This window comes from Cervus elaphus, chromosome 13 (genome assembly GCF_910594005.1).
Source record: "Cervus elaphus chromosome 13, mCerEla1.1, whole genome shotgun sequence".
NCBI lineage: Eukaryota > Metazoa > Chordata > Mammalia > Artiodactyla > Cervidae > Cervus > Cervus elaphus.
In genome coordinates this window covers 35,264,699-35,280,884 of record NC_057827.1, presented here as the reverse complement: position 1 = coordinate 35,280,884, position 16,186 = coordinate 35,264,699, and the positions used below count along the sequence as shown (strand labels likewise).

General features: G+C 36.6%; 1 protein-coding gene across 2 annotated transcripts in view; it reads left to right on the top strand.

The window, feature by feature from the left end:
* Positions 1-16,186, top strand: part of SCAPER (S-phase cyclin A associated protein in the ER) — a 400,216-nt gene that overhangs the window by 4,335 nt on the left and 379,695 nt on the right. For both annotated transcript variants that reach the window (XM_043921754.1, XM_043921755.1), the window contains exon 2: positions 13,806-13,872. In XM_043921754.1, the coding sequence (XP_043777689.1) occupies positions 13,867-13,872 (6 nt within the window). In that variant the 5' untranslated portion in view covers positions 13,806-13,866. The remainder of the gene's footprint in view (positions 1-13,805; positions 13,873-16,186) is intronic.

Sequence of the window (16,186 nt, the reverse complement as noted above, 5' to 3'; positions counted from 1 at the left end):
GAATTGAAAACCTCATTAAACAACTTGGAATTATAAACTGTTTGTATTGCTTTTCAAAATACTTACTTTACTGTTATACACTTACTTTCCAGTTGGCAAATGTGAAAAATTACTAGTAGTTTTGAGTGTGCTGACATCAGCATTGTTTCAGTCTCAGAAAGTAAATACTCAAGATTTTCTTTTATTTTAGAAAAGGCAAAAACATGAGTGATAAATTTTATGAATGTTGGACAATAACTGATTGAAACCCTGATTTTTCTAGAATTTACTGACAAACACGAGACAGTTCATAGATGGATAGATGTACTGTCATTACTTTGGTTAGTTGGGCCTATATTTTTTAGAGTCATGCTAATAGCAGACTTCTTCCTATTTTGGGCCTGCCGTTTGATTCTTGCCTTTTCAGAACCTGTGTGCTTGAACTCAGAGAGGACAGAGGCCTTTCCTGGCACTTGAGCCAGTCTTCACATTTTTCTCTCTAGGACTTTCAGGTGTCTCTACATTCTGGGACTGCAGGGCAGGGTAGGACAAGTGAGACTTCAGTTCATCACAGGCAGCAACCTGTTCAGAACCCTTGGGCCAGTTAGTCGTAGTGTTCATTCCCTGCTTACTAACTTTTTTGTGTGTGTGTGCTGTATTTTCTGCTTGGCCATTGTTTTCTTGTAGCCTGGAGTTCTCAAATTTAATTTGAGTAGCACTCCCAATATTTTGCCATATTCATTTTTTTATATTAGCTGATTTTTTTATTTATGGTGGTGGTATGTTTCCTTTTAAAATTTAAGTAAAAATGTAGTTCTTTTCATAGAGAAATGTTATGTAGAAAATAGTACAGATGGTAGTTAGGACAAGTATGAAAGTAGTACCTGAAATTTTGGAAATTATAAGTCCTTTTTTTTTTTAAAAAAGCAGCTTTATTGAGATATTTCACATAGAAAATTCAACCGTTAAAGTGTACATTTTAGTGGTTTAAAAAAATTTGCATCTACAAATCAGTAAATGTGATATGTCACTTTAACAAAATGAAGGCTGAAAATCATATGATTATCTCAATAAATGCAGAAAAAAGCATGTGACAACATTTAACACTCATTTATGATAAACACTCTCAACACAGTGCGTTTAAGAGGAATATACATCAACATACTAAAGGCCATATATGAAACAAACCTTCAGTTAGCATCATACTTAATGATGAAAAACTTAAAGCTATCTCTAAAATCGGGGCAAGACAGAGATGCCAACTCTTGCCACTCTTATTCAGCATAGTATTGGAAGTCCTAGCCGGAGCACTCAGACAGGAAAAGGAAGTAGAAGGCATCCAAATTGGAAAGAAAATGTAAATTCATCACCATTTGTGGATAACATGATTTTATAAATAGAAAATCCTAAGGATGCCACCAAAAAACTTATTAGAAATAAATCCAGGGGAATTCCTTGGCAGACCACTTGTTAAGACTCCACACTTCCACTGCAAGGGGCATAGGTTGATCCCTGGTTGAGGAACTAAGATTCCACGTGCTGATCAGCCAAAAAAAGAAAGAAAAGAAATAATAACTACAGTATAGTTGCAGGATACAAAATAAAAATACAAAAATCTGGTGTATTACTATATGTTAGCAATGTGCTAGCAGAAAGAGAAATTAGGAAAAGAATCCTATTGAAATTGCAATAAAATAATAAAATAGGAATAAAAGTAAGGATTTGAAAGACATTTAAACTCAAAAATATAAGACATTGTTGAAAGAAATTGAAGAAGACACAAATAAATAGATATTCCATGCTTATGGATTGGAAGAATTAATATTGTTAAAAAAGGCTGTATTACCTAATGCAATCTACAGATTCAGTGCAATCCTGTCAACATTCCAGGGATATTTTTCAGAGAAATAAAGCCCCAAATTATGAAATTTATATAATATTAAAATTTATATGGAGGCACAAGATTCTGAAAAGCCAAAGCATCCTGAGAAAAAAGAACAAAACTGGAGGTATCACACTCCCTGATGGCAAACTGTTTTGAAAAGCCATAGTAAGCAATACAGCATGGCATTGGCAGAAAAATAGATACACTTACCAGTAGAAGAGAATAAACCCATTCATATATGGCCTACTGATTTATGACAAAGGAACAAAGCTCATACAATGGAGGAAGAATGGCTTCTTCAACAGGTGGTCCTAGGAAAACTTGACAGCAAGATGCAAAAAAAAAGAAAAAACAAAAAAACAAAACTAGACTGCTATCTTACACTGTACACAAAAATCAACTCAAAATGAATTAATGATTTAAATGTAAGACCTGAAACCATAAAACTCCTAGAAGAAACTATAGGTAGTATGTTCCTTGACATCACTGTTAGCAATATCTTTCTAGATTAGTTTCTTAAGACAAGAGGAAACAGAAGCAAAAGTAAACAAATGGGACTACATTAAATTAAAAAACTTATGTGCGGTAAAGGAAACCATCAACAAAGCAAAGACAACCTATTGAGTGGAGGAAGGTATTTGCAAATGATGTATCTGATAAGGGGTTAACATCCAAAATATATAAAGAACTAATACAGCTCAACAGCAACAAAAAGAAACCATCCATTGATAAGTGGGCAGATGATCTGAATAGGTATTTTTCCAATGAAGACATACAAATGACAACAGGCACATGAAAAGGTGTTCAACATCATTTATTAATAGGGAAATGCAAATCTAAGCTATAATGAGATATCTCCTCATGCCAGTCAGAATGGCTATTATTGGAAAGCCAAGAAATAACAAATGTTGGTGAGGATATGGAGAAAAGGGAAACCTTATGCACTGTTGGTGGCACTATAATTGGTACAGGCACTTTAGAAGACATTATGGACATTCTTCAAAAATTAGGAATAGATCTACCATATGATCCAGCTATCCCACTTTCTGGTGTTTATTTAAGGAATATGAAAACACCAATCTGAAAAGATAACTGTGCCCCCATATTCATTGCCATATTATTTATAATCACTAAGCTGTGGAAGCAATCTAAATGCTCATCAATAGATGAATGGATAAAGAAGGTTTCACATAAGGAAATACTACTCAGCCATAAAAAGATGAAATCTTGCCATTTGCAACAACATGGATAGAGCTTGAGTGTACTACGCTCAGTGAAGTAAGTCACATGGGAGAAAGACAAATACTGTAAGATTTCACTTATGTGAAATATAAAAACAAAAAATAAGTGAACAACCCAAACCAAAAGAAACGTGGATACAGAGAACAGAATAATGGTTACCAGAGGAGAAGGGACAGGAGGGGAGTAGGGTAAAATGGATAAAGGTGGTTAACTGTGTTGACAGATGGAATCTAAATTTTTGGTGAGCACACTGTTGGGTATACGCAAGTAGAAATACCATGTTGTGTATGTGAAATGATGTAACGGTATAAGCCAAGGTGACCTCAATAATAAATAAATCTTAAAAAAGAGAAGGCTCCTGCCAATGGTTCAGTCCCTGGGGAGTGTTCTAATTGGCTTATGGTCTCTGACAGATACTTCAAGATTAGAAAGTGGGTCCTCATCACTTATGGTCTATGCACTTTTTAATCAGGTGTTTTTGTGCTGATTTCTGGGTTGAGTAAATCTACCTGTGAGTTTTTAAGAGTGGTTGTCCATTCTCAGAAGTTCTGTAGGTTTCCTGGACATATTTTCTATTGTTATTTAAGGGGCTGGAGTGCTTGATGTGGAGCTCAGATCCCTCACTTTTCAGAGAAAAGATCCGTACCTTCTGGTCCCTCCTGACTGTGAATTGACACAGCTGGTATTGGGATTTTCCTTGGTGAAACTATCTCTGCCTCTCTCATCCTCTGCCTCTCGTATCTGTATTGATGTACTGCCCTTTGTTGTGGAAGTTCTTTTTACCAAGTTTTTATGTCCCTTTCCAAGGAAATTATTCATGTATAGTTTTAGATTTGTTGTATACATAGGAGGAGTTGAGTTCAGGATCTTCCTGCAGCACTATAAGAACCCTCCCCATCCTTTTTTTTTTTAATATAAATCTTTTCATAGAGCAGTTTTAGAATTGCAGCAAAATTAGGAGGAAAATACGGAGACTTCCCATGTACTCCCTGTCTCTACTCCTGTATAGCCTCCCCATTATCAATATCCCTTGCCAGAGTGGTACATTTGTTACGATTGATGAACCTACACTGGCAAATTGTCGTGACCTAAAGTCCATAGTTTATATTACTCTTTACTCTTGGTGTACATTTTATGGGTTAGAACAAATGTATAATGGCATGTGAGGACTTCTCAGGTGGCTTAATAGTAAAGAATCTGCCTGCCGATGCAGGAGATGCGAGTTTGATCCCTGGGTCAGGAATATTGCCTAGAGCAGGAAATGGCAACCCACTCCAGTATCCTTGCCAGGAAAATCCCATGGACAGAGAAGTGTGGCAGGCTACAGTTCATACAGACGCAAAGAGTTGGACATGACTGAGGGAGCATACACACACACATGTAATGACATGTATCCATCATTATAGTATTATACAGAGTACTTTCACAGACCTAAAGATTCTCTTTTCTCTGTCTATTCCTCCTTCCCCCTCAATCCCTGGTGGTCATTGATGTTTTTCCTGTCTTGGTAGTTTGACTTTTCCAAGAGCTTCATTTCTTTTATGAATTAATAATAATTCTATTGTGTGGGTACCACATTTTTTTAATCCATTCATCAGTTGATAGACATTTGGATTGTTTGACAACGCTTCTATGAACATTTGTGTATAGGCTTTTTTGTGGACCTGTTTTCATTTCTCAGCATGTATATCTAAGAATGGAATTGATGGCTTGTAGTACACTCCGGGAGTTTGTGATGGACAGGGAGGCCTGGCGTGCTGCGATTCATGGGGTTGCAAAGAGTCGGACAGGACTGAGCGACTGAACTGAACTGTAACTCTGTATCTAACCACTCTAGGAATTGCCAGACTGTTTACAGAACCAGCTGCATCATATTGCATTCACAATCAGCAGTGCATGGTGGTTCCAATTTTTCACATCATCTGTAACGCTGCTTTTGTTTGTCTTTTGTCTTTTGGATTATAGCCATCCTGGTATTTGTGAAGAGGTATCTCACTGTAGTTGTTAGGTTGTGCTTTGTATTTCACTAATGACTAATACTGTTTAACATCTTTTGATGCTCTCACCAGCCATTTATGTGTCTTTTGGAGAGAAACGAGAACATAGCCTTTAAAAGGTTTTTTTAATTTATTTTATTTTTTTGGCTGTGCTGGGTCTTCATTGCTGTGCAGGCTTTCTTCCAGGCATGGCGGGTCAGGGCTGCTCTCTAGTCGCGGCGTGCGCACTTCTCATTGTGGCGGCTCGTCTTGTTGTGGAGCGTGGGTTTCAGCTGTGGTGCCTGTGGGCTCCCTAGGTGTGGTTCCCGGGGCCTAGGACACAGGCTCAATAGTTGTGGCACACAAGCTTAGTTGCTCCCAGGCATGTGGGATCCTCTCAGATCAGGGAGCAAACCCATGTCTCCTGCATTGGCAGGTGGATTCTCCATGACTGAGCCACCAGGGAAGCCCTAGTATAACGTTTTTAACCTGACACAATGTGGCATTTAACCCGACTTGGGCTTTTGGTGACACTTCTGTGCTTGCTCACTCTATTGATTTTTCATTTAAATGGATGGCTCCTCAGAAATCCTTTGTGGTGTTTAAATTTGTGCTACACATGTCCCTTAATGTATTGATTAATCTACAAATTATAGTTCAAATTATACCAAATTATAATTAGGTCGCATTTGCTTATTTTTACATTTGTTTCCTTTGTCTTAGAAGACAGATCCAAAAATATGTTGCCTCAATTTATATCAAAGATGTTCTGCCTGCGTTTTCTTCTAGGAATTTTGTGGTTTCTGGTCTTACATTTAGGTCTTTAATCCATTTGGGTTTATTTTTATATTTGGAGTGAGAAAATGTCCCAGTTTTTTCTTTTACATGTAGCTGTCCAGTTTTCCCATCACCAGTTATTAAAGAGACTGTCTTTGTTCCTGTTGTATACTCCTTCCTCTTCTGTTGTAAATTAACTGACCATAAGTGTGTGGGCTTTTTCCTCGGCTCCCTATTCCATTCCACTGATACATGTGTCTGATTCTGTGCCTTTAGTATATTGTTTTGGTTATTGTAGTTTTGTAGTGTAGTCTGAAGTCAGGGAGTGTGAGTCCAGATTTGTTCTTCTTTCTGAAGATTGCTTTGGCTATTCAGTTTCTTTTGTGATTCTAAATGATTTTTAGGATTATTGGTCTAGTTCAGTGCGAACATGTCATGAGTATTTTGACAGGGATTGCATAAATCTGTAGATTGCTTTAGGTAATATTAACAATATGAATTCTTGCAGTCCATAAACATGGGTCATCTTTCCATTTCTTTGTATCATTTTCAATTTCCTTCATCAGTGTCTTACAGTTTTCAGAGTGTAGGTCTTTTACCTCCTGGGTTAAGTTTATTCCCATATATATATATATATATATATTTTTTTTTTTTTTTTTTGGATGTGATTTTAAATGGGATTTTTTTTTTTTTGCTTTCTGATAATTCATTATTAGTGTGTAGAAAAGCAACATATTTTTAATGTTAGCCTTGTATCCTGTAACTTTACTAAACTTATTTATCAGTTGTAATAGTTTTTTGGCTGGGACCTTAGGGTTTTTTGTATATAGCATCATGTCATTTGCAAATAGGGATGGTTTTACTTATTTCCTTCCAATTTTGGTGTCCTGTTTCTTTTTATTGTCCAATTGTGATGTGTAGGATTTGCAATACTATGTTAAAGAGAGGTTGTAAAGGTGGAAATCCTTGTCTTGTTCCTGATTCCAGAGGAAAAACTTTTAGATTTTTCACCATTGAGTATGATGTTAGCTGTGGATTTGTCATAAATAGCCATTATTATATTCAAATGTGTTCCTTCTGTACCAACTTTGATGAAAGTTTTTGTCATGAATGGATGTTGAATTTTATCAGATTTTTTTCTGCGGCTATGATGATGTGATTTTTATTCTTCCTTTTGTTAATGTTGTGTGTTACATTGATTGATTTATAGATATTGAGTCATCCTTGTATCCCTGGAAAAACCCCTGCTTGATCATGTGTATGATCTTTTTATATATTGTTGAAATCAGTTTGCTAATATTATGTTGAGATTTTTACATCTGTATTCATCAGAGATGTTGCCTTATAATTTTCTTTCTCTGGAATATCTGTGTTTCTTTTTGGTATCAGCATGATGGTGGCATTGTAGGATGAATTTGGGAGTATTTACTCCCCTTCACTTTTTGAAATAGTTTGAGAAGGATAAATATTAGTTCTTCGTGTGTTTGGTGGAATTCCGCTATGAAGCCATCAGTTCCTGAAGGTTTGTTTGCTGTCAGTTTTTTTTGATTACTAATTCAATCTCACTGCTAGTGATTGGTCTGTTCAGGTTGTCTATTTCTTCTTGATTCTGTCTTAGAAGTTTGTATGTTTCTAGAAATTTATCCATTTCTTTTGTGTTGTCCAGTTTGTTGCCATATTCTCATATGACTTTGTAGTATTCTCTTACGATTTTTTTTTTTTTTGATATCTCCATGATATTAGATGTAGCTTCTTCTCTTAATTTCTCATTTTGTTTATTTGGATCCACTTTCTTTTTTTCTTGATGAGCCTGGCTAAAGGCTTTAAATTTTGTCATTTCAGAAAACCAAGTGTTGATTAAATTGATCTTTTCTATTTTTTGGTCTCTATTTTATTTATTTCCTCTGTGGTCTTTATTATTTCCTTCCTTCTGCTCACTTTGAGCTTTTTGTTCTTTTTTTTTCTAATTACTTTAGATGCTAGATTGGATTATTTGCGATTTTTTTGTTTGTTTGTTTCCTAACATAGGCTTATATTGTTATAAACTTCCTTCGTAGATTTGCTTTTGCTGCATCACATAGGTTTTGGAGAGTTGTGTTTTTATTTTCATTTGTCTGAAGGTAATTTTTGATATCCTTTTTGATTTGTTCATTAATCCCTTGTTGTTTTTATTAGTGTACTGCTTGGTCCCCATGTGTCTGTGTTTTTCTTAGTTTTCTTCCTGTAATTGATTCTTTTTTCATACCATTGTAGTTAGAAATTGCTTGATATAAACTTTCTTCAATTTGTTTAGACTTGTTTTGTGGCCTAGCATATGATCTATTCTGGGAAACATTCCTTGTGCACTTGAAAAGAATGTGTTGATGTATATCTACTTGTTTTAAACTGGTAGTCATTTAAATCAAAACATATTCTAAAAGATCTGCATTTTTCTCCCCCCCACTATATTTTGTATTCTTTACATTATATTTTACGTCTTCACATGTATCCCTTAACTGTTCATTGTGGTTATAGTTGATCTTACAATTTTTGTCTTTTCATTTTTATGCTGAGTTATTTAAATGGTTGATCCTTAGCCTTTGCTGTATATTTACCATACCACAGCCTTTAATAGTAAGGGCTAAATGGTTACTGTAATAGTGGAATTTCCCTTTAATATAAATTCTTACTTCTTGTTGTAGTCTTTTCTTTTCCACTTAGGGAAGACCTTATAACATGTCTTTTAGGATTGGTTTAGAGTTGGTGAACTCTTTTACTTTTTGCTTGTCTGAGAAGTTCTTTATCTCTCTTTCAGTTCTGACTCATAATTTTGCTGGGAAAAATCCTAGTTTTTCCCTTTCAGCATTTTGAATATTTCCTGCCACTCCTGTCTGGCCTGCAGGTTTTCTACAGAAGCCTTATGGGTGTTCCCTTGTATATGACTCTGTTTTTCTCTTGTTGCCTTCAGAATTCTCTCTTTAAGTTTTGCCACTTTAATTATGATATGTTTTGGTGTCGGTCTGTTTGAGTTCATCTTGTTTGGGACCCTCTGTGCTTCCTATATATGATTATCTGTTTCCTTCTTCAGGTTTGGAAAGTTTTCAGCCATAATTTTATCAAATACACTTTTGAATGTTTTCCTTCTCTCTTCTCCCTCTGGGACCCCTATAATGCAAATCTCAGTATACTTGATGTTTTCTTACATGTTGCTTAAACTGTTCTGATTTAAATTTTTTTTTCTTACTGTTGTGGTTGGGTGATTTCCATTTTTCTATCTTCCAGATAACTTGTCAAATCTTCTGTATCACCTACTCTGCTCTTAACTTCCTTCTAGTTTGTTTTTTTTTAAATTTCATTTATTACATTCTTCAGATCTAGCTGGTTCTTTTTTGTTTTCTATTCCTTGTTAAAGCCCTCTCTGTGTTCATCTATTCTTTCCCCAATTTATTTAGCATTCTTATTCCTGTTTTGATCTCTTTTCCTGATAAATTGTTTATATATTTTTTTCTTTTTCTTTCACTTGAAATAAATTATTCTGTCTTCTCATTTTGCTGAGATTTCTCTGTCTTTGTAAAATTAGGTGAAACTGTTAACTATGGTGATCTTAAAGGGGTATCCTTTTGTGGGTATGTCCTTATACAGTCTATGTGAGCCTGTTGGCTTTGGTGGGAGAGCTGGATCTGAAGTGAGCACAAGTCACATCTTACCCCAGATTTGCTGGCAGCTGTCACTGTGGTGGGAGGTGGGGCTGTAGAAGGAGGAGCAAGAGTCAGAACCAGGTGTGAGCCAGGACTTCTGTGCTCAGTAGAGGACACACCAAGGTGCTGGAGCAGAAGCCTTGAGGGTGGGTCCAAACTGGTTCCCTTCCCTCTTAGTGTATGCTCTCTCCTCTCTCAGCATTGGCATCGTTCCCCAGAAGGGAGCTACGGTGGAGCAAGAGGGGCTGGAGCAGCCACGCAGTGTGGGTTGGGGCATGCGCTGGGACTGTCTTGGCACATCAGAGTCCACACTGCTCCACATCTGCTGCCTCTGGGAGTGCCAGTAGTAGCTGCCCTTGCCTTATTCAGATGCAGAGCTGGGTCTGGGTCAGCACCATCCCCTCACCTGTGCCCTTCCCCTTGACAGTGTCGACCTTCACCCCAGTGGGGAGCTGTGTGGTGGAGCAAGATGGGCCAGGACGTGCACTGGGATGGTCGTGGAAATCAGCTAGAGTCGCAGGCAGTCGCAGTCTGCTTTCTCTGCCTTGTTTTGGGAGCAAGGAAGCAAGTGTATGCCTGCCCTTAATGAGTGGAATTCAAGTTTCTCACAGCTCCCCTGCCAATCCCACTGGTGTGCACACCAGCGAAGGAGATTTGTCTTTCTGGTCTCAGACTCTAGGCCTGGGGTGCCCAATATGTGGTTCAAACCCCTCTCTTTCCAAAGAGGATCTCCAAACCCAAGCAATTCCCCTACTTCTGTGTCTCCTCCTTCAGGTGTGGGTTCCCGCCTGATCACTTCTCTTTGCTTTCCTTCTGACTGTGTGGATCTTTCTTTATAGCATTTGTTATGTAAGAGTCTTTCCACCAGGCTCCACATTGCTTCTTTCTACTTCCAATCTTTTTTCCAGTGCATATGGATCATATAATATTCATACATAAATTTGTGTCTCCCTTAAAAAGTTGTTGGTATCTAGCCTACAGCTGTCTTTATTGGAAAGTTCACTAATTGATTCTGGAATGTCCAAAAGAAAAAGGTCAAAAGAGGTAATTCTGCTTAATCAACAAGCCAGCCTACTTCCTTCCTTTCCTTAAAAATCTTTGTTCAGTGCCTAGCATTTTAAACATAACTATCTTAAATAGAGGAAAAGGAAGATCACTGAAATGCTGATGTTGTCTTTCAAGATTCTAAAATGTAATAGAGGAGAAAATTGTCATCCAAAGGAAATGGGGAAAAGAATATAACACCAGTTGAGCATCTATTATGTGCTGGTCTTTATGTCTTACTTAAAAAACCATTTGCGGACTTGTTATGTAACCGATATTGTGTTAACTAGTAGAAACTCTAGTGTGCTACCATTTAACTGTAAAGTAGATACAGTTCTCTTTACTCAAGAGAAAACTGAAGTTCTGAGGGATTCATGACTTGTGCAAAAGGTTATGCAATTAGTAGCTATAATAATTTGCTAAATTGAGATTCAGTCCCATATTATTGTGCTGTCTTTCTCACTGTGTTGTGCTGATTTCAGTAGAAGTGTTTCTCATCTAATCCTCCTAACAACCTTTTAAATTAAGGATAGCCTTCGTTTCTTCCCCCCTAAACTGTGCGTCCTTTGATCAATTTTACTGAGGTATAATTTACAAAAAGTATGCCCACCTTTTTAAAGTGGGCAGTTCAGTGAGTAAGAACACAGTTATACATGGTCATGAACGGCTACCGCAATCCATCTTTCCAGAAAGTTCCCTTGTACTTCTTTCCAGCCCTTCCCCTCCAACTAAGATAACTCTCTTTTGATATTTCCACCTGGGATTAGTTTTGCATGTTCTAAAACTTGATATAAATGGAATCATTCAGAATGTTTTCTTTTGCATCCAGCTTCTTTTTCCGAGCAGACTGTCTGAGATATCTATTTTATTGTATATTCATTCCTTTGTATTGCTCTCTGTTCTACTGTATAGATGTACCAAGATTAGATTATCTTTTCTTTTTGATATTTGGGTTGTTTCCAGTTTGGAGAAATTATGAGTAAAGCCCTTTTGAATATTTGTACATAGGTCTTTGTGTGGAAAAAATTTTCTTGGGTAAGCCATCTAGTCTTCATTTTTATGGGTTAGAATACCTATATTTGAAGAGATTAAATAACTTCTCATAGTTACATAACCAGTGATTTGGTTGACTCCAGTGCTTGCGTACACTTTTTCTACTGTATCACACTTCTCCCTACTTTTTGGAAGTGATGATTATAGGTCAAGTAGTCTGGGAATTCAGATGAAGATCTCTGTCAGCTGGGGATATCAAAATGGGCTTCATGAAGATGACTTTTTTGAGTTGGTCTTGATGAATTGGTAGGCTTTGAATATGTATAGGGTGAGAAGAGAGGAACATTTTAAGCAAAGATTCTTTAACATGGGTTTCATTCATTAGTAAACAAGTATTTAATGAATGCCTCTCAGATACCAGACTCTGTTCTATATTCTGAGGCTATAGCAGTAACCCAAAACCAAAGATCATCATGCAGCTAACTTTCTTGCAGGGAGAGATGGACAGTACACCAAGTAAGTTAAATAGTGTAAAGTAATGAATGCTTTAGAGAAGTGGGATAGGGAATGCCAGTAGTGGGAGTCAGGATAAACAGATTGCAGTTTTAAAAAAGAGTGCTTCGGTAGGCCTCACTGGGAAAGTTACATGTGGGCAAGTAGAGTCAGTCTCGAGCATTCCAGATGAGGACTTTAAAGTGTAAAGACCTGAGGCAGGAGTGTGTCTGGCATGTTGAGGAACTTAAAGAGGCCATGTTTCTGAGTTGGAAAGAACACCAAAGAAGAAAGTAGGAGATGTGGTCAGAGATGTATGAGGAGTTAGAAAGTTTAGAATGTGGGGACTTTGACCACTGTGGGAACTTTGACTTTGACTTTGCATGAGACATAGAGGCATTGGAGAGTTGTGAACAGAGGTGGTGTATTTTTTAAAATGTAACATTTTTGTTGAGATATAATCCATATACCAACAAATCACCCAGTTAAAAAGTGTTTTTTAGTATATTCACAGAGTTGTGTAATCACCACCATGTTGAATTTTAGAACATTTTCATCATCCCCAAAAGAAACGCTGTACTCATTAGCAGTAACTCCCATTTCCTCTAACTCTGTAGCCCTAGGCAAGCAATAATCTGTTTTTCTGATTCTATGGATTTGCCCATTTTGGACATTACATATAAGTAGCATTATGTAATGTGTGGTCATTTATGACCAGCTTCTTTCATTTGGCATCTTGTTTTTAAGATTCATTTATGTTGTAGCATGTACAGGCATTTTATTCTTTTTTTAATGGCTGAATAAGTTTTCCTTGAATGGATATAGCACATTTTATTTATCCATCAGTTTTTGGACATTTGGGTTGTTTCCACTTTTTCGCTATTAGGAATAACATTGCTATGAATACTTGTATGTAAGTTTTTGTTGGAACATACATTTTCATTTGAAGTGCTGCGTTTAAAAGGAAGTGGATTCACTTGGTGAAAATAAGTGACCAAGGCCGTCGTCCCAGAAAGTTGGGTTCCAATTGCTGCTTATTTTTCTTTGTTCAGCAGCTTTTCTTACAGGATTAAGCCACTGTTTCTTGCAATTTCTCTGTCCTCTTGTTGTTGTTGTTTTTTTTAATCTAGTTTCCTAGCTTTGGATTTCTTTGAATGAAGATTTGACCACCATTAAATAGGTTCCCTGAAAAGTAGGATCTGTTCTGTATAGACCTGTAGGTAATCTATAATTAAGATATTCTGATCAAATCTCAGTTGTTGAAAGTTCCTAAGGAGAGGTTACACAGTGTTTTATATATCGAGTTGGAATTCATTAGTGGGTGAAACTGTATTCAGTGAAAACAGTATTTAAATAATGAAATAGAGTAGGAAATTAATATTAGAGTGCATCTCTCACAATAGAGGTAAATGTTACTTCATGAAACTTTGTTACAATGTAAAGTACGTATTTATAGATTATAGTAAAAAAACTTCAAAGCCTCCAGATTAGGATATCAGAGACTATTTATGTAATTAATACTTTTTCTCTTTCATTTAATTATTTTTGGAGAGCATTGAGGTATTGTTCAGCATAAAACATGCTATAGTATAACCAAATGACTTAGAAAGGAGTAATGTTTTTGTTGTTGTTGAATATAATGAGAAAATGGGAATGACATTTTTATCTTTTTATAAACAAATATGATTTTATGACAATGTTATGGCTAACAGTATGTACTATATATTTTTTTTATTATAGGAGTCATACTCCATGGGTTTGTGTGGTAAATGAGCTTCTTGGCATAGAAAGGAATTAAAAAATGATGGTAAGTGATCAATTTACCTTAAGCATTAACCTTAGTTTTTTTAGCCTCCTTCTACCTCCTCTCCTTCCTTCTGTTTTTCATTCATCATCCTTTTTTTTTTCTTTTTTTTTTTTCATCATCCTTTTTGATGTAATATTTGTTACCTGCAAGATACTCTATGGAACACATGTTATAAAGCGCAGCAGTTAAGGTAACTGACAGTGAGTGTACTGTTCAACCCTAGAGCCATAGACTCTCACTCTTAACATTTGTATGACCTAGGGCAAGAATACAGATGGAAGTTAGCTTTTTTTTTAATGTCTTACTCTTAAAAAGTTATAAATCAGTTTACGTCAGCAGCTTGATGTACTTTCCTACCCAGGGCTCAGCCAGCTTTTAAAGGAGAAATGCTGCCCCTGGGGTTGGCAGGGTGGAAGCTGGGCCAGGATGGTCTCTGAATCTCAGGTGGGCACTAATGTGGTGAAACTCCCTAGAAACACCAGGCAGATGAGTTCACCTTCCCCATATTCTACTTTTTAAACTCAAGATTTACAGGCAGTTCTCAGTATCTACTCAAACTATCTTACTCAAACCCAGGAGAAGGAGGAAAAATGGTTTATGGGTTAATCTAGGTGCCTAGAGACTTCTTTGGGAAATGGGGGGTGGCCATTTTTAAGTAAAATTAGATATTTTAATCTTGGTTTCCCAGCACAGAGGCTGTGTTTGCCTTCTTCCTTCTCTTCCTCATTGTTTGCTTTTAGGGTGGGGAGGCCTCAGTTCACTGTGTGAGTCCCTCTCTATTAATTCCTGTATACTCAGTTAGTTACTTGCTATCTTTTTGTTTTGACATTTTTGATGTTTTGGTATTTTGATAGGTGTAATCTTCTAAAGTGTAGGACTTAGGGCAGGAGCTTCCTCTTTTGGGTGTAAATGTAGGATTATATCTACTTATATTTCCCTTTCCTATCTCATCCTGCCCCATTCCACACTCCAGTTTCTTTTATATCTTAAAGACATAAATAATAAGTTCTGAGTTTTAAATTTGTAAAGTCTGTCATTTGGGATCATTTATCTCCTGCCTTTTACATTCTGAGAATTTCTTACAGTGAGGGCCAATCAGTCCTAAGCTCTGTTCTTGTTTGTCTGAGTCTTTTTTCCTGCCCTGATTTTCAAAGATGGTGTTGCTCAATGTAGAAGTCTAGATTGAGAAAATTTTCTCTCAGTATTCTGAAAAAATTTATTCCACTGTTTTCAGCCTCTTTTTAGTCTTTCAAAAAGTTATTTGATTTATTTATTTATGGCTGTGCTGTGTCTTCATTGCTGCATGGGCTTTTCTCTCTGTGGAAAGTGGGGGACTCTCTAGTCGCGGCGTACAGGCCTCTCATTGCAGTGGCTTCTCTTATGGAGCTCAGGCTCTGGGACGCATGGACTTCAGTAGTTGTGGCACCGGGGCTTAGTTGCACCATAGCATGTGGGATTTTCCTGGATCAGGGATCGAACCCACATCTCCTGCATTGGCAGGCAGATTCTTCACCACTGTGCCACCAGGGAAGCCTCTCTTTTTGATTTTTTGATATTTCTTTTTGATTTGCTTTGTTTTAATATTACATACAATGTTTCATGCTTGCTAAGTCGATTTAGTCCTGTCCTACTCTTTGTGATCCTATGGTCTGCAAGCTGCCAGGCTCCTCTGTCCATGAAATTTTTCCAGGCAAGAATACTAGAATGGATTGCCATGCCTTCCTTCAGGGCATCTCCCCAACCCAGGGATTGAACCCACGTCTCATTATGTTTCCTGGGTTGGCAAGTGGGTTCTTTACCACTGTACAATGTTTATGTGGTTCAGAATGCAAACTCTTTTTTTTTCTTAATGTATACATTTTATTGAAGTGTAGTTGACTTACAGTGTTTCAGGTACACAGGAAGGTGATTCTGTTATGCATATACACATATTTAAAATTATTTTTGATTATAGGTTATTGCAAGATATTGGCTGTAGTTCCCTATGCTATATAGTAAATCTTTGTTGTGTATCTGTTTTTTTTAATTAGATATCTAGCATTTAATTAGATATCTAGCATATTTAGTTTGATTCATACTAAATCAAACAGGTAGAATCAAAATGTCATAAATTTTTTAGCTAGGAAAAAAGTCATAAGTTTTCTAAAATACATAATTACACATAGTATTTATGTATTTATGTGTAAAGGTTTTTCTACTATGCTTGATAAAGGCTTGAGAAAGAACATAAAAAAAAGAGACAGAGAAATTGGAAAACATAAACTAAATGAAATGGGAGCACTGAATATGAAATAGAAAAAAATGAAACAAACTA